Source organism: Stegodyphus dumicola, chromosome 9, assembly GCF_044657685.1.
Source record: "Stegodyphus dumicola isolate Sdum_Otavi_A_Nest chromosome 9, ASM4465768v1".
In the NCBI taxonomy this organism is placed as follows: Eukaryota; Metazoa; Arthropoda; class Arachnida; order Araneae; family Eresidae; genus Stegodyphus; species Stegodyphus dumicola.
Window position 1 is genome coordinate 46,328,395 of NC_140776.1, and position 18,689 is coordinate 46,347,083.

Sequence of the window (18,689 nt, forward strand, 5' to 3'; positions counted from 1 at the left end):
TATTTTCGACGACGATGTTTTTAAACTGCGAAATATTTTAACCGCTTTATTTTCGACAACGATATTTTGTGCAATGATGTTTTAGAACTGCGATGTTTTCTCCCACGATGTTTTGTATCACGAGGCTTTCGCCTTGCGTTGTTTTCTCAGCGACGTTTTCGTCCGCGATGTTTTTGGCTGTAACCATCTGCCTAAAGGGAGAAATGCCTTCGTGGAGGACTTTCTAAGGGAAACTGGCCAGTATACACGTTACACATGGAGAAAACCGCGAAAACGCCCATGCAGCCAGCCCGTTCGCGGGATTCGAAGTCGGACCGAACTACCGGTGTTCAGCGTCTTTACCGCTCGGCCGTTGGTGGACCGCTTGAAGATAGGAAAGACGCAACGTTATAGTATTGTAAAATTCAGATGAATATTACCATGTGCAACATATAAACTATTAAATTTTAAACTGAATGAAGTCCTTCAAAATGCTAAATCTAAATTTTGAGCACTTTTCCCCATCCCTTCTTTTTTCCATTTTGAAAATAAATTAGATTCTTAGAGATACTTTAAAATTTCACTCCTTAGTCCAATTTGAAAACAATCCTCGTTTTTTCAAAATTCATCCTAATTATGAAGTTTCTTCAGGGAAGGCTTTTAAAAGTTCCTAACTTTTTTACTCAAATACGACAATTATAAAAGCTTTTAGAAAACCTTTCTTTTATACAATTTCGATACAACATAAATCCTCACTAAAATTTTTAAACCTTTTTTATTTTCATATTTAAAAATCTAAATTTTAATATCATACATGTTATAATATCCTGCTAAAATTTGTGGTTTCCTGCCTGTTAATAATATCCTGCTAAAATTTATGGTTCTTTTCCTGTCTATGTTTTAATTTCTAATTTTATAATAATAACGAAAAACTCCAAAATTAGTAAAAAAATTGAGTAAAACTTCTGTAACTGATTGGTATTATATTTCAGAAGTAGTTAGGGGGTACTAAAAGGGTACTTAAGTTACTTGAAAGGGCTTCCTTTCCGTGCATAATATGACTAGCCCTTTTAGAGCCGTATGAAAAACAAATCATAATAAAAAATTCTGCAAAATATATATCACATTTATTCTTATTACTGGAAGCTGTCATTTTCTTTGTAGGAGAACATAAAAGGAATTATCGCAGGATTCAGAGATGAAAATTATTTATTCAGAGATGAAAATTATTAATTTCAGAGATGAAAATTATGCTTTTTTACTTTAAATTTGATGTATAGAGTATTCTAAACTAATATTCCCTACACCAGACACTATTCTTTATATTTAACTATGTTTAACTTTATATTTAACTAAAATTCAGTTCAACAGCAATATTGTAAAATAATTTTAAAATGAGCATATCTTTAGAATTTCCGATACACAGTCTCGCGCGCTGGAGATAAAATGTTATTTTCTTAGTGCAGTGTTGTCATTGTTCGCTTTGAAGTCGTTGACTTTGTTAATAAAAAAGTCGTTAAAGGTTTACAAAATATAAAATCGATAATCAAACAAATTAAAAATTCAGGCTTCCAAGTGCTGACGTTCGGGTGAAGGATCATGTAATTCAACGGCTCTCGGTAAAGTCGTTTTTTCCCAATGCGTAAAACATTCATGCAGATTCTTCTTAATTTAATTTCTTTAAATATAATACAGGGCGGTAATATTTGGTGGCAACATTTTGAAAAGCGATTCAGACTTTCAGAGCGATTGAACGCAAAATGCCCTTTTGTGACTAATAATCCTTCTAGGCCAACGCTTCTTTGGGCTAAAAAGCCTTTTTTCTTTCCCTCCCTCCCCAGTTTCTGTTTCGAAGAACCAATAACACAATAAAGCGGCTATAAGTTACACTTCATAACTGTAGTGATTAAATAACACGGCTTGAATTTAGCCCAACAGCCTAATGGACTTCCCTAACGATATTTGTAGATGATTAGAGATAATTACATTATTTTGGTCAAATTTTGTTTCGAAGAATGAATCGTAAGACCTTGTTCATGACATAACACCAAAGGCAGTGTCATAATACAGAGCACAAGTTTTAAAAGGTATACTTGCAGTCATGTCCGACGGAAATTAGTGCAAATTGCTCGTTCATTCTTGAATTATATTACTTTTGTATTTTTTCCATTTTTATAACATACTATTTTAAATAAGAAAGAGCAGCAACGGTCTGAAAAAAATGGAATTCAGTTCTCCATTTTTGAACAGTTTAAAAGTTGAAAACTATTGAATTATTTTCCTCAACATTACATTTTGAAATATTTAACATGTTTCTTTAGAGCACCTATCTTCGTCCATGAAAATATGTGACATATCCGCTACGCCATATCCCTTCAATTCAAAATCATTGTGATTTATTAGGAAAAAAAAGAAAGAAAGCTGCGAAGAAATGTGCAGATTTCAATATGAAAATCAGGTTAATAATTATAGAGTTATGGTTTTATTTTATTGCTACTGAAAAATAAAAATTTGATTTTCCCAATTTTAATATTATAGGTTAAACGGTTTTCTGCATAATATACTAAATATACGTATCATGAGCGTTGTATAAGAATTACAGAAGATTGATCAATTTAGAAATGACGAAGTAGAGTGAGATTATTAAAAGAATATTATTCTTCTTTCTTCTTATTATTATTAAATATGTTGAAAATTACCGGCGTAAAGCATTTGCAAAGAAGAGCATTATAGAAGACCAACGGCAACATAACAGAGGAGCGGGGAAAAATATTGGAATTACAAGTTTTGAACGTGTACAACGTGTCAAGATAGAGTCACCGCCCGTAACTTTACAGTTTCTTGTCCACCCGGTCTCTTGACCTGTCTCCGATGGATTTCTGGTTCTAGTGTTACTTGAAAGCTAAGATGCACACATCGAATACACGAGATTTGTAAAGTATGAAGTTATACAGATTCTTTGCACAATGTTACGTTCGTCGTTGTCATCAACAGTGTTCCGTCGTCATTGTTATCAACAATCAGCCATGCAATCCATTACCGTCTGTGAAGGTGTCCACCATGAAAATTTGTAATTCCAACAAAAGTTTTTTCTCTCTATCATCATTTGTAATGGCATTGGTACTTTACAACGCTCTTCTTTGCAAATGTTTTACGCTGCCAGATTTCATCACACGTGCATCGTTCCAATGGCATTTATGGTTTCTCAATGCTCTTGTCAATTCGGGCAGAAAAATATTTGCCATTCGAAAATTTCGAAAATTTTTCCATTTAACCGTAACCGTGAGAGCTCTTCTCGAGAGTATACATTCAAATAACAATATCTGAAATTCCATTTAAATTGGTTGAGTGGATAGGCCGCTAGGGGTTCATATATCGGGGAAGTATTTTATCACCCCCCTCTATATGTGTATTTGCACTGAAAATAATAAGCATATGAGCAAATTTATCATATAATGCCACTGAAATAAGCATACATTATCGTCTTCCAGAAATATCTTGTTCTTAGAAATATGTCCGGAGTTTTGTAATAAGGCTATATTTTCGGACGATGAAAAGAGGTAAAGTAACTATTTAGTCTTTATTTCTGGATAATGTCAGCCATTCTTCTAAGAAGAATCGAATCCAAGATTAATTCCGAGTGTCTTATTTTTTAATTCTTTCATTTTTAGTTGAATGTTATTGGGCTAAAAACTAAAAAATTTGTAAACTTTTGAAACTAAACTCGAAACTAAAAAATTTGTCACAATTTAAAGTATATGAGTTTTATTCATGCTGAATAACATCAACACTGGTAGAAACACAGGAATAAAGCGCTTCGGAAAATTCTTCCTTTTGTCAGTCAAAAAATTCTCTAGTGTGTAAAATTTTACGATATAACAATATCCACCGATGTCCCATATTTTTTAATTCTTTTTTAATCTAACGTGTCTCCTATAATATCCTGAATTCTGTTTTCAATTTCCTTTTCCCAGGAAATACTCCCTCCTTTTCCTCAATTTCTTTTATGAATTTTGGAATGTCGTATATCATTTTATTTTATGATATCAACAGAAATAGATTCAGTCATTTTTTTCCTTAATTCATGGTTCTCTCGCGTCTGAAATCGTTTTCTAATAAATCACAATGATTTTGAACTGAAAGGATATAACGTAGTGAATATGTCACATATTTCCATGGAGGAAGATAGGTGCTCTAAAGAAACATGTTAAACGTTTCAAAATGCAATATTGAGGAAAATAATTCAATAGTTTTCAACTTTTAAACTGTTCAGAAATTGAGAAATGAATCCCATTTTTCCACACTGGAACTTCTTTCATTTTTTAAACAAAGGTATCTCAGTATGTTAGATGGGCCTATCATACATTATTATATACAGATAAGAAATTTGGATTAAATTCTGAGATTTATAAAAGTTTTTACCACACTTAATTTAGTTCCAAGAAATATCTAAACTACTTCATATATACTGTTTAAATCTATATATATAAAGAAGAAAGTCTGTGTGTGTGTTCGCTAATAACTCAGCCATACCATAGCTATCGTCACCAAACTTTCTACAATTCCTCTCTGGGTCTTGAAAAAGGTCGGCGTCTACTTTATAAAAAAATAGCTAAAATTAGAGATACTAATTAAAAACGCTTAAAACGCTAATTTTTGCCCTCATTTTTCAGAGTGGCAACAGTCTCGCACGCTTGAGATGAAAATTTGCTTTATTCCGAGAAGCGTTGTCACTGCTCGCTTTTAAATTTTGAGTTTGTTAACAAAAAGTTTCTTTTACAAAATATGAAATAAAAAATAGCATTACCAAACATTAAGTACATTATTCCCAATTCCAAAAATTCGCGGGAAGCCATTTCGACTGTTCCATCTTCGTACGAATTTAATCAGCCGAAATATTAATTAAAAACTAAGAAAACACTAATTTTGGCACTCATTTTTCCGAGTGGCAATAGTCTCACGCGTTTGGAGATAAAAATGTTTTATTTCGAAAAGTGTTGCTTCTGCTTTCAAATCTTAGAATTTGGTAATAAAAAAAAATTGTAAGTTTTGTAAAATCTCTCTGTATATAAAGAAGAACGCCTGTTTGCGTGTTGTTTGTTTAAGTTATTGATTTCTGATCAATTATGATCAATGTTTTGCCACATTTAATCGACTAAAATTGAATACAGGTGAAATATTAGATCGAACTTGAGGTTTTACAACCATTTGATTAAAAAGACGAAAATCATTAAAAACTGTGTGCTATTGTTGCTGATATAATGAGAGAGAATTATTTTATTTTTCTATCGAAAATGTGGATTCCACATCGCATCAAAGGGAAAAATCTGTGACTATGAATCGTATTTTTTGCATCGTTATTAGAGAAGGATTACAGCGGTATCGTTCTCTCTGTTTCTAGATACATTACTTTCAATCTAGCTTAACTGGCATCGGGTGCTTCCGCTAGTAAAATATGAAAAGTACTTTTTATGTGCATTTGATCATTATTTATTTAATTCTAATCGGTAAAATCAGTTGACGACAGCAATATCATTTTCTTTCCTGACACAGGTTGAAAGTAAAACGTTCATTCATATAATGGTTATCTGAAGAGGCTCCAAAATAATATTACCCAAATTCAGTTAATCCTTTGGAATATTAAATTTCTTAAAAGCATAAACGTTACAAAACTAATTGCAGCACATTATAACAGAACAACTTACTTAATGTAGATTTTTAAATATATTCAAAATGCATATAAAGTATTATTTTTGAACTCCATGCTAATCGGCAAAATCTCTGAACACTGGTATTTCACCCTCATTTCAAATCTTTGCGAATGGGTTGACTGCACGGAAGGTTTCGCATTTCTCCGAAAAGCAACTTGGATACGAGCAAATTTTCCTTCGAAAGTACATCCTTCCCCTTAGGCTGATAGGCCTTGTGAAATGCAATCCAACTGAATCGTAACCCAATGCAACTGGATGGGAATCACGTCTTTACAAAGTTTCTAATCCAGCAATAATATTAGGAATTTGTTTCATATGTAAAATTTTTATTTAAAACTTATCTCCTTCCTGTGTAATTTCCACTCATTATCTCAGGAATTTGTGAATTTGTTTTAAATTCATGGATGATTCTTTTCGGGAAATTAAATTCTTATTTATAAAAATTTAAATTAAGTAAATTTTTAGTTTCTTTGGAGGCAATTGCTTACAAAATTTTATTACATATTTTTATTAAGATTCTGGTTTCTGCAAATGGAAATTATATAAAACTATTAGTGTGTGAATATTTAAGAAATGAACACTAAATTTTCCAGCATTTCATGAAAGAAAAGGAAATTTACCAAATCATTTCATATAAGGTTTGAATAAATATAACTTGAAATGTGTTAAATAAAAATTCAGAAAAAGCAATGCATTTTTACCTTACATCCCCACTTTTAAATCTATCTTGTAAAGGTGAGCAAGCGATGAAGACTACAAATCTGGCAACCCATTCGGTGGGAATATCGGCAGCTGCTGATCGTTAGTAGCACTCGAAGCCTCTTCGACTTGCGTGCATGTGCAAACTGAAACTCCAAATCAGGGTGTGCGTTTTCTTGTTCCTGCCAATATAATGCACTATTTTTCTTCTAAACTGTTTTATTACCTTTATTTTATTATTTGTTTTCTTTTTTATTATGTGGAGTTTTTTCTGAAACAGCGAAGATACTTTTTTTATGAATGGAAGATGAAACTAATTAACTACATATGCAAAACACGAAAATTCTAATTTAGAATTTGTTTGCTATTTAAAGCCATTTGTAAAATTTATCTTCTTAGATTACCAAAGATAAATATTTATTTAACTGAACAAGAAGTAGGTGTATATTTTTTTCGGTTTTCTCCATTCACTTTCTTCTCCTTTCACCTTTTGGTATACAATTTCAGAGTTTATATTTGTTCTCTTCGCATCAAATTTAGCTTTAATGTCTTTTATTTTTACCTAAGACATAAGTAATTATCTAAGTCTAGAATGACTGTAGATTCTTTTTTTATGGCCAAGAAACCATAGATCTTAAGAAAATCCTTTTTTCCCCAATTTAGAGTTTAGAGTAAGGTTTATGTTACAAGCTAGCAAATACACGAAGATAGAATGTAAAAGAAGATGCATACCTTTAATTAAAATTGTGAATTGATTCTCTTCATTCTATTTGTTTCAACCATAAAACACTGAGTCGTAATGTAAATAGAAACGCAATTATTTTTACTTTCGAAATGAAACGATATGGTACTTAATAATTAGCAGCTAAGAGCAGTGTATGTAGAGCAAAAAACTAAATGTAAAAAATAAACTATTTGATACCTGTATTTTTACTAAATTCTTAAGTAAAAGGGACTTTGAAAGGTTGATGTAAAATATAAAAAGACTAATAATCTTTTTAGATTTAGATAAAAATTTAAGGGTCAAAACTTTAATTAAAATTTCCTTGAAGGTAAAACAAATCTAAATGTATTTCGTTTTCTGCGTTATACTAAATTTTAATTTTACCCGTTAAGTTTAGCGTGATCGATGGCGCTACATTTATTAATTTTTATGCCTATTTTGCGAATGGCCGAAAATTTCGTTTTGGGGGAATTTTGCGTTCATGTTTTGATTTGATACTATAAAAATCATAATAATTATTAAATAATTTAAAATTATTGAAATTTATTCTTGCTATCAGGGCGAAGGATTTCAGGTGAACTTAACTCTTTTTTTTAATTGTCTAGCTCTTGCTTGGGACCAGTTTGTAAATGATTGAAACCAGTGGTTCTTTTAACTGTCTCATTACCCAGTATGTTGCCACATGTGTTATAGCGAACTTGTACCGGATAGATGAGAGGACAGATATACATAAACACCTAATATGACGCAGGAGTTCAAACTATCAGTCAGCTCCCTCTAACTATTAAAAGTATAAGGCAACTATTTGAAATTATACTACAAATTGCTAAGAACGTTAAACACAACTTAATGCAAAGCGCATCTAAAAGGCGAAGCTCTCACGGATATCTCAGTACTCCGAAGTCGCTCTGAACTAACAACTGAAAAACTTGATACATAGGTGGTGGCAGTTCTTCCTAGTAACCTGAGGTAATACCATTGCGGGCCCTGGGATGAAAGATTCTTTTTCTAATCTCGAAATGAGTGAATGTGAGAGAGGAGACTGAAAAACTAATGCTCCTTTTGGTCTTATATAGTCCTCCCCGGTCGTCGAGAAATCTTTAGTACTTCTGGAAATAAATGAAAGGCAGAATACGGTTACCGTTACGTAGAGGATCAATTATAGTTATTCAATTACAATACCCATTACAGTTATACAGGAATTTGACCAAAATGTCGTCAAATGATCGCCAAGTTTAGCTACTTTTGCGCATCTCTCGCTAAATTTGGCGAAAAAAATAATCACCAAAACCATGGCTAGTCTTTTCAGATGCTAATAGCCTTTAGATTTCCGACAGAAAATAAATATTCATTTCATTTTTTCTTTATGTTATTATTATTATTATTATTATTATTACTGCTTATTAAGTTTTGACAAATATGTATTTAAATTTTTTAAATTTAATCAAAACTCTTTTTTGTTAACAATTTTATTATTATTATTATTACTATTCCAGTCCGTCCGCACACATGGCCCCAGGACAGACTGAGTCTGAGACCAATGCTGCAAATATTTTAGTTTGAAAAAAATATTAAAAGCTATAATATTTCAGAACAGTTCACAAAAATATATATAAGCACACAGCATAGCATTTTCTTTTGAAAAAAAAATAAGATATTTGTTTAAAAATGCTTGGATAATGGTCATGTGAACTCAGAAGAGCTTCTTGGTGGGTTGTTGATCAAGCAAAGAGAATTTTACGTCATGGAGAGGAAATTTAATAATGTTTGAAATCCTTGCATTTCCGATCAATATAATAAAACTAGAAGTGTACAAAATGAATGTACAACCTGCCTATACAAAAATCTCCACACAAAGTTCTTTATTATCGCAACTGTTGACCGAAGACAGGCTTTTTCAATCGCAAAAATGTTCTAAAAGTCTGAAGTATTAGTGTTATGCTACGTTTAAATATAAAAGAGCGATTCTTTAAAATTACGGATTCCCTCCCCCCCCCCCGGTTCTAATAGTCATTGGCATGCTCGGTGTTCGGCGTCGCCTACGAATTCAAAAAATGCGGCTTTCAGACTCATTCTTTTCACTTTCATTTTTTTATCAATGACAGAAGAGAGTTTAGAAGAGAAACAACAAAACCATATTTTAAGCAAAAAAGTTCCATTATAATCAAAATGACTAAATGAAATGAATCTTTTGATACGTTAAGTTAGTTAATTTAAAAATTTATTAAAAATTTATTCATAAAGATTTAATTAATTAGCAATAAACATTTTTTTTACATCTGAATCTTTTTTTCTACATCTTAGATGAAAGAAAGTCTTTTATGCTTATGTTTTAGCTGCTACAGATATAAGCTTCAAAACTCTTTCTTGTGGCATACATGTACATAAATAATTCTTAATCAATTTTAGTTTAGAAATGATCTTCCACCACTTTCAACACTAAAAGGCGAAATCAGTTATATTCTTAATAAAATATACAAGTTAGAAAAGATAAATAGCTAGGTGTAATTAACTGCAGAATGTGAAAGGGATTTTGAGTTTTAAAATTATTTTTATATATATTTGTAGAGTTCCTCCCCCCCCTTCTCCAACTGTTACGAGTTTTCCCTTAGATATTCTTCATTCATTTCTGATAAATTGTATAGGAAACTAAAATTATTTTAAAACGCAATTTTAGTAACTCAAAAAGCTTATTTACGAATGTCTTCGCAATATTAGAAAGCGTATAAAATATTTAAATTCGTCTACAGAAGTTTGCAGTAATTCGTCATGATATTTCATTCTGAACCTGACTTGCCTTTTGTCTTTGTCAGATGTTAACCGCAGATTTAAATTCACACTTTTAATTTACATTTCAGTGTTTTGATAATTTTAAGCACATTTCTGTGATTAGAACATGAGCTGTATTTTAATAAAAAATTTTATTTCCCTTCCGTAATTTTAAAGCAATATTCATAGTTTTGTCTTGAAGCTGTTTGCTGGATTTATTCTGTTGAAAATAATGCACCATATTTATCACAAAAGGAATAAATTAAATAAGTTTTAGTTTTAATACATAAATTGTGTGCTTTATGAAGCGCATTTTCTTTCATTATTTCTTAAAATGCATCGTACATATCTCATAGCTGCTATAACAGAGGTAGACTGCTTCAAACTTGCTTTCCCAACGGATGTCTGCTTCAAGGTTAAATTGGATCTCAAGAGTCAATTAAAAAAACAGATCAACTGTTTGGTGAAGAAACGAAGAATGAATATTTGTTTAAAGATAAATGAAAAGCTCTTAAATTGAAATCAACATAGACAAAATAGTATTTTTTTGTAATTCTTGAGGGAATAAATGACAGCATACACAGTTATCTGCGAAATTAGAGGACTTCTTAATGAATTTTGAGAATATCAGTGGATTTGTGAACTTCTGTTATAAATCAAGCAATTTCATCAATGCAAACATTTCTGTTCATAGAGATTTAAATACTATCTACTATAATAGTATTGGATCACAGTAAACTTCATACAAAGATACTTCCAAAGTTAAGTTCTAAAACTAAACGAGAAGTTTTATTGATTGATTTGTAGAGACGCTAGGTTATTTGGAAGTAGGAGAGATGAAAAATGAGCAATGCCCTCCCCGGAACTCAAACCACGCATCTCTCGATTACGCGAAAAGCGTGCTGACCATTACACCACGAAAGCATGCTAAGAAGGCTGGAGAAATACCATCTTTTAAAGGGTGACTGGGGATTAGAGGACCAAGTCGCCAAATCCTGGTTGTGAAGAATCATCATCCACAACCCTTTTAGTGCGGATGGCCACTGTAGAGACATTAGGTATTTTTTGAAGAAGAGATGAAAAATGAATGCCCTCGCCGGGATTCGAAACACGGACCTGTCGAATACGCGTCAAGGATGCTGACCACTACACCACGAAGGCATACTAAGAAGGCGGAAGAAATACATTATAGATTTATAATTGAAGTTAACTTCAGCAGATTATAAGAAAAGAATTCAAATGTGTACCTTGCACACTCTTATAAAAAAAAGTCAGTTCTATATCTCCCGTTCTATGGACCAACTACCGAAATTGAATTTGTATTTTTCATGCCCTCGAAAGAGTGACATAGGATATATATTATATTTATATATAGCATTGTTCTAACGTACGTATTCTGGTACAAAATTGTATATTTTCTGAAATGACATACTATTTTTCTCTATATTTTGATTCTACTACTCAAATGATGCGAAAATACTAAGTTTTGTAAAAAACACACGAGTAGTTCTTAAAAACTTAGCTCTCAGAATTTTATCTCCTCAATGTTAATGGAATATGAACATCTCCTTTTTTATCAAACATACTTGATTCCTTCTTTCGCAATTTGAAATTTAGGTTCGTTCTAAATAATATTCGAAGTTATTTTCTGATTTGTTTTTAAAATTTGTATTTTTAATGATGTTTATAATTTTTTTAAAAACTTTTTAAATTTTTAAACTGTAAACTTTTTGCCGTCATTTTAAAGCAGATGTATCTCTAAGCATACTTGCAAAACGTTAGAGCTCTTTATTAGAAATTTCCCAAGATATACATAAAGTTATATATTGGAGCGTTTTGAAATTCGGTATATTTTTGTAAACTATAATAACGCCAAAATGTTGTTTAAGCATTTGTTGAAACTTTTTGAAAGAATCAACGATGCATCTTTTCTTTTCCCTCGTGCGCCATGTAAAGGAAAGAAAATAGGTTACCATAAATTAAGAATTTTGTGCAGTGAATTATTCTTGGAGCAAACTGAAAAAAGTGCTCCAAGACAAATTTTTTAATTTCTTGGTAAAATTCTCACAATTGTTATGTTATACCAGAAAAAAGTCTAATTTTGTGTCGAAATACCTATGTTCAAACAATGCTACATATAAATCTAATATATATCCAAAGTCACGCTTTGATACATGAAAATGAAAATCAAATTTCGTCATTCGGACTAGTAGAATGGTAGATATAGAACTGCCCCTCTTTTTTTGTGCAGAGTGTACATTCTTTGACCGATTCTTTATCCCAATGGAGCTTCATTAGATTAAAGGAACTGGTGATCATATGAAGAAGCGTTGGGTTTGGGATAGTAAACAAGAGGGAAAATAATCTTTTGAAATACTTAACGATTTGCAAAATATTTATTTGAATCATCTTTATATTTTTTCAAAATTCATAAAAAAATCGAAAGTTGAATTAAAAAATGAAATGTCTGAGTTTTTTAAAGATTTTTGCTCACTTAAAATTCGGTTTTAAAAACAAACAATCTGCAACACACCTCAGGTTTTTGATATTGGATTATAACATTAATAAATCTTGTCACTGTATTAAAAAATTTCAGCATGGGTTATATATTTAAGTAAACAAACAAAAATATTATTCCTTTTTAATAATAAAAATAAAACAAACATGATTTAATGCTAATATCAACAGTTAGGAATATCACAATGAAATGATTTCTCATAAAAGCTAGAAACTTAAATGTAACGTTATAATTGCAGATTTTATTATGGCTTCCTTGCATACGGGCTAAAGATGTATTTCCATTTCTTGACGAATCTTTGCAAAGATTAGAAGAAATTCCGCAAGACGACAAGAGTGTAAGTTTTTTTTGTTTCACAAAATTTCCATCCTTTGATTAATTATTGCATAATTTGTTAACTCATCTCGTTCAGCAAAATGCATCGAATTTGTACTTTATGGTTTTATATTTATTTAGGGCACATAAATTTGAATATACCCCATTTCATTAACTAACTTTTTATCTTTGCTTTGCTCTTTTATCTTGCACGTTACAGTAGTAATTGTGCAGCGCTGAAGCCATGGAACGCTGGTATTTACTTTGTATGCTCTGTAAAACAGCAAAAAGGATGGCCGTATGAATATTTGCTTTCTTCCTTTCCATTTCCCAAAACCAATTTGAATTGGTTCCAATTAAAATGTTGTCTAGCAGGTATTATTCCTTAAAAAGAAATTCCTGAGTATTTTGCCTTCGTTAATCAATTAACTAGCTACTACAGAGTATAATCGAATTCCTATACGTGATTTCCATAATTCTACTTATAATGTCTTTGTATATTTTCAGATCTATTTTAAAGAACTCGTTGCATTTTTTTAACTTTTGCATTAAGTTGCTGTCACTAAAAGCGTTGTTTTCAACAAACACGAAACAACGCCAGAGAATAAAACACGAAAAAAAAAGGTTTAACGTACTTAGGTAATGATAATAGTGGCTTTCGACTAGAACCTCTGCTAGCGTGCTTGTTCTTTGATCATTAAGTAGCTAGTTAATTCATGGCAACATGGAAATAATCGGATTTCTGGAAGTTATGAAATCTTCATCCATCAGGCAAAATCCATATTGTGGGTTGTCCCAGTTGAAAGCAGATTATTTAGTAAAAGAAAATGAAATCTTTTGGTGAAAGGTGGAACATTCTGCCATATCTTAAATGTAACTAATTCTTCTGCCTGATTGTTCATATCATATTTAACCAAGCTTTATCCCGACAGGATCATGATGTCCATTTTACTTATCATGTTAATTTTATGGCGCTTCTGGTTGGTTAAGTATCTTTGATTACAGCAAAGCACGCAAGATCTATCTGCCGATGTGGAGGAATGCCTTTCGTGCAGGAAGTTTTAAGGTAAACTGGCTCATATCCATATTAAACAAGACGAAACCGCAAAAAGCTCCATGCAGCCAGACCTCCGCTTGGATTCAGGCTACTTTGAACTGCGAGTTTTCAAAGACTTTTATGATCAGCGATTGCTAACCTATAGTACTGCTGAATATCTTCATAGTTTCGCTGTTTATGTTGTAACTGAATTCCTAAAAGGAATAGGAGTTGATACCAGCAGATATATACTTATGATTACTGTACTTGCGTAAAAAGATGGCAAGGCTGGTGCTTGATTCTGTATTCATCTAGTGAATACTAACGATAACTGTGGACCTTTCTCTCTCAGATTTGGCTAATAGGCTATAAAGATTTGGTTATTGTTTCCAGTTTAAGAGAAGAGCTTACTTCGAAGCGGCGTACCTTATGTTCCGCGAGCGGCATCCAGCGAGAAACTTTATAAATTGTTACTTTTTTCAGAAATCTAACTTCAACTTAATGTTGTGTTTAACTATTTGACTCTCAAATGCCTTTATTTAAAAAATAATTTTGTTCTTTACATGCACCCAAAGTAAGTTGATAGTAAGTTGAAAGTTGATAGTAATTAATATTTTTTAATTAATATCAATCTGGTAATATCTCTAAGTGAAAGTCAGTCATTAATTCCAATCATTACAAATCTGAAAAAAAAAATATTTGTTCACCTATTACATACAATTTTATAAATTCATTGAACTGCGCAAGTAGAGTTTGAAAGTGACTCAAGTACCCAAAAATGCTTTATTGCTGAGTGTTTTCTACATTACAGGTACCACTGCGTAGCGAAAAAAGACGGAAGATCACAAATAATGAGGCTACTGAAGAAGGATGGACAGCTTGGGGTCCATGGCAAACGTGCTCCCGCAGTTGCGACGGGGGCATTGCAATTAGTTTGAGAATTTGTCGAGGCACTTGTCCAGTGGGTCAACATATTAGAAGACAGATCTGTAATATGCAGGTTTGTATATAAAACAAGACTGAGCTGAAATACTTAAGTCTCCTTTTAACTAGAAACTTCTATTTTATTTAGCTACGTATAATCTGAGCATCCCTTATATTACTTATTATTTCATCAAATGTGTTATTAATGGGAGCAAAAATAGTCTATATTTTTTACTTTAAGAGTTTAATAACTGTTAATAATGTTTTCAATTTTAGTGAACAATATAAAGAGACAAATCGTAAAAACTTCCACAAAATTTGTGGTTATCTTTCTAGATGTGAGTGACTTAATCAAAGAATTTCTAAAGAAAACTAGATTATATTTATATCACACACATAAAAAGGCCACAAGAACCTCATGAAGCAAGCCTATTCAGCTCCTAAGAACTTATAATGAGCCGAAGCCTTAAACATTTGATCAAGGGCCTTTCTAAATATTGTTTTTCCCCCACTGCTTTAAATTTCTCGTAAGTGTTTTATTCAAAACTCACATTAAAAAACATCTTTAACACAACATTCCTCTTCATCATGAATGTGTTCATAATTAGTGAAGAATCTGTTCACCAATGTTTTTGTTAGGGATTCCAATGATTTGCTTATCCTCCAACGAATTGTTTTACGCTGTTAGAGAAATATTTCTTTATAGTTTATTTTTAAAGATTTCTCTAACGTTTTTATTAATTTCAGTTTTCTGTTATATACTGATTATTTAAGTGCCATATTCTAGTTCCATGTGCTCATAAAACAGAAATTTTCAGTATTTAGTTGTTTCCTTTTAATGTTCTTCAGTGCTCGATGTCGTATTAAAAAAATATGACAAAATGCATCATTACGGAACTTAATTAAGTTGCAGTATTATTCACGTTTCTGGGACAAGGAACCTTGAAACATCAGTCATCCCCATCGCCAGGATTCAGTAAGCAATGTTAACTTTACTTTATACAAGCATAAATTTTGGGAAGTCAGTAAACCCTCTATACTAGTAATTACTATAGAAAAATAAATTAGTCTTTTTTTTTTTTTTTTTAAGAAAAGGATAATCCTATTTATAATTCCGCTGTAATTTAAAATGAGTTTTCTCAGAATTTTCAAAATGTTAATTTAAAATTCAAATTAAATTCAAAATAGCTTGCTTCATTAAGAAGAAAGAAAACTGGTTAATGTGGGATGAATTTGCGTGACTCCAAAATTCTTTCAAGAAAGTTTACAAATATGTGATCTTTTTATTTTTACTGATTAGAGAGGAAATAACATTAAGCTGCTGTTAACTTCCAAAGTTTGTATTAGCGCAAATATTTATGCTCCAGTAGTTTAGACATTTTTTTTTTCATTTTGAAAAGTTTAAATTCTGATTATAGTAGTCTGAGAATTAAAAAAGCAAATTAAAAATAAGGCTTTGTAATCAATCGATTTGCTGTTTTAAACTTTTTAATAGCTTCTGAATAACTTCAGCGCTTAATTTTAATATTATGAACTTAGTGAATGTCACTAATTATATGAATAACTTTTTATCATACAGTGACATTATCTTAGTTTATTATTATTATTAAAAGAGCACATTGCAGTTGTTTGCTTTTAATGTGTTATATCGGTGAATAATAGTGATCATTAGGTAAATTATTTTAGGTTTTTCTTTATTAGAAAAAATTAATTAATTTATAATTTAATTAAATATGGTTTTGATTTTGATTGTAACTATAAATTAAAGTGAGTATAAACATAAATGTCCGTATGCTTCTTAGAAATAACATAAAACTCAACGGCAGTTTGAAAACATATTTTAATAACGTAATCACGGTAGATGTATAAATCAATTAGCCAGTTATAAAAATTATCTATCAGTAAAAAAAAAAGAAAAAAAATATAACTGTTCGTATTGGGCACTGTTAAAATACGAATGGACTTATCCTGAAACTGTGGTGAGCCAGTCTTTTAATCCTTTGACTGCTATGAGCGCATATATGCATCCAGCAGAAACCGTCGGTGGGGCCTATGAGAGCATGTGTGCGTCCGGCGGTTAGCCAATGGACTTAAATTCACGCTCGACGAAGGCTTTGGCTTTTCACTTTTAATGATATATATGTTCGGATATTATTTTTATCGTATATCTCCAACACTCGCAGAAACCTCGTTCGTTGCTTAGCAAAGAAAAAAAAATGAAATCTAGTTATTCAGTCACTCGGTGGCCGCACGTCACTCATGCGGAGCGCTTTAACTTAGAGCAGTTAGCAGTCAAAGGGTTAAAATGTCCTCCACTGAGAAATATCTTCTGTAAGCCGATAGCCCTTGTATACCTTGCTTTATTCAGCTAAATAAAACAAATAAACTGAATTTGAGGTCAGATAACAACCATCATGTCTTCGAAATGACATTTGCTGTTTTCTTCATTAATACACTAGCAGCGAAGCAGTTAAAACCATCCAACAATATCAGTTGGTTACTTTGCTGGTTATTACTGAATTTAAAAAAGGTATACAAAAAGTTATCTATGTAAATTGAGGAATATCCGCTTGAGGGACTTTCTGAGAGAAAATGGCTCGTATTCATGTTATACATGGAGAATATCCCTGTGACAGTCCATGCATGGGGGAGTCGAAGATAGTTCGCTCTGCTAATGTTTAACAGCTCTTCCATTCAGTATTTGTGGACGTCACATGTCATCGCCGGTTCTGTTCCTAGCAATTAAAAAGACTGTCTTTATGGGATTTTCGAATTTCCATTTGTGTAATATAAACACAAGTCAGTTTCTCTTATAAAGTTCTTCAAGAAAACATTCCATGTTTAACCGTTTGAAAGTCAAAAAGCCCGAGACGGCCTTTCGTTCAAACGACCACACCCGCCCGAAAGGGCAGAGATTGCGATGTTGTTTTCTTCCCGTGCAGTTTCCCTCAATGCATTGTATCAGTTTATTGCAGATGGCTTGTCCTAAAAGGCTAGTAGGAGCTTCTTAATTGGGAAGTAAAAATGTCACTTGAAATCTTCACACCTCTTTGTGCGTTAATAGAGAAGGAGGGCAGGAAACGGACGGGACGGGTAATGGACGAGGACTAGCGTTTCGGTATTTTAAGCATACAAGTTAGCGAAGGCTCCATTTTTCTAATGTTTAATGCAGAGTTATGCTATTACTGCGTTATAAATTGTCGTTGTTGTTGCTGTTAAAGCAAACTGACAGCGTTCTTTGGCATAATCAAATAACACATTGTTTGGAGAGGGGCTCCTTTCTCTTATAAGAAATCTTACACCATAATGTAATAACCGTTTTTAAATTAAAAATCAAATGTGTATAATCCGATTATAATCGGAAATTTGCAAATAGCGCTTTCTAAAATTAAAAATAATATAAAAAAGTTATTTTTAGATAAAAAATTGCTTGAAATAAAATTTTGCCTCGTGTTTGAAAATTTTTGTGTTTTATCCAAATGCAGTGTGCAAATTATGTATTTCTGTATAAATACATTTTACTTTCACTTTAGCGTAATCAACTCTGAAATGAATACATGAAATACACTCGTGTAATAATTACTTAAATTTCTATCTGAATTGTCTTCACAAAATTAAACGAATTTCTTTACTTCAAAGGTTCGTTTAACACTATTATTTTAAATACCCTGATTGTACTTTAGCTTTCGTAAGAATATCTGTATAGAACTGAATTTTACTCAAATATATCTTAAATGCATATTTTTCTGTTGATGTATATGTTTTCTTAAGTTAAGAAATACTTATCTATAATATCTGACAATAAAAACTTAAAAAAGAGTAATATTATTTGCTCTGTCATATTATCCATGCAAACGTCGCGCTGCAGAGACCATTAGAGAAAATGTTGGAGGAGCACAAATTTATTTGCAAAATCATGGAAAACGAAAATATTTCAAGAAACAAAACAAAAAATTCCGTAGTAGACCAAACCATAAGCATGTATTTTATACTAAGAATAGTATTTATAATTAT

General features: G+C 31.6%; 1 protein-coding gene across 1 annotated transcript in view; it reads left to right on the top strand.

The window, feature by feature from the left end:
• Positions 1-18,689, top strand: part of LOC118186513 (protein madd-4-like) — a 246,373-nt gene that overhangs the window by 130,072 nt on the left and 97,612 nt on the right. Inside the window, exons 2-3 of the mRNA XM_085823406.1 lie at positions 12,639-12,737; positions 14,563-14,751. Coding sequence (XP_085679532.1) covers positions 12,639-12,737; positions 14,563-14,751 — 288 coding nt within the window. The remainder of the gene's footprint in view (positions 1-12,638; positions 12,738-14,562; positions 14,752-18,689) is intronic.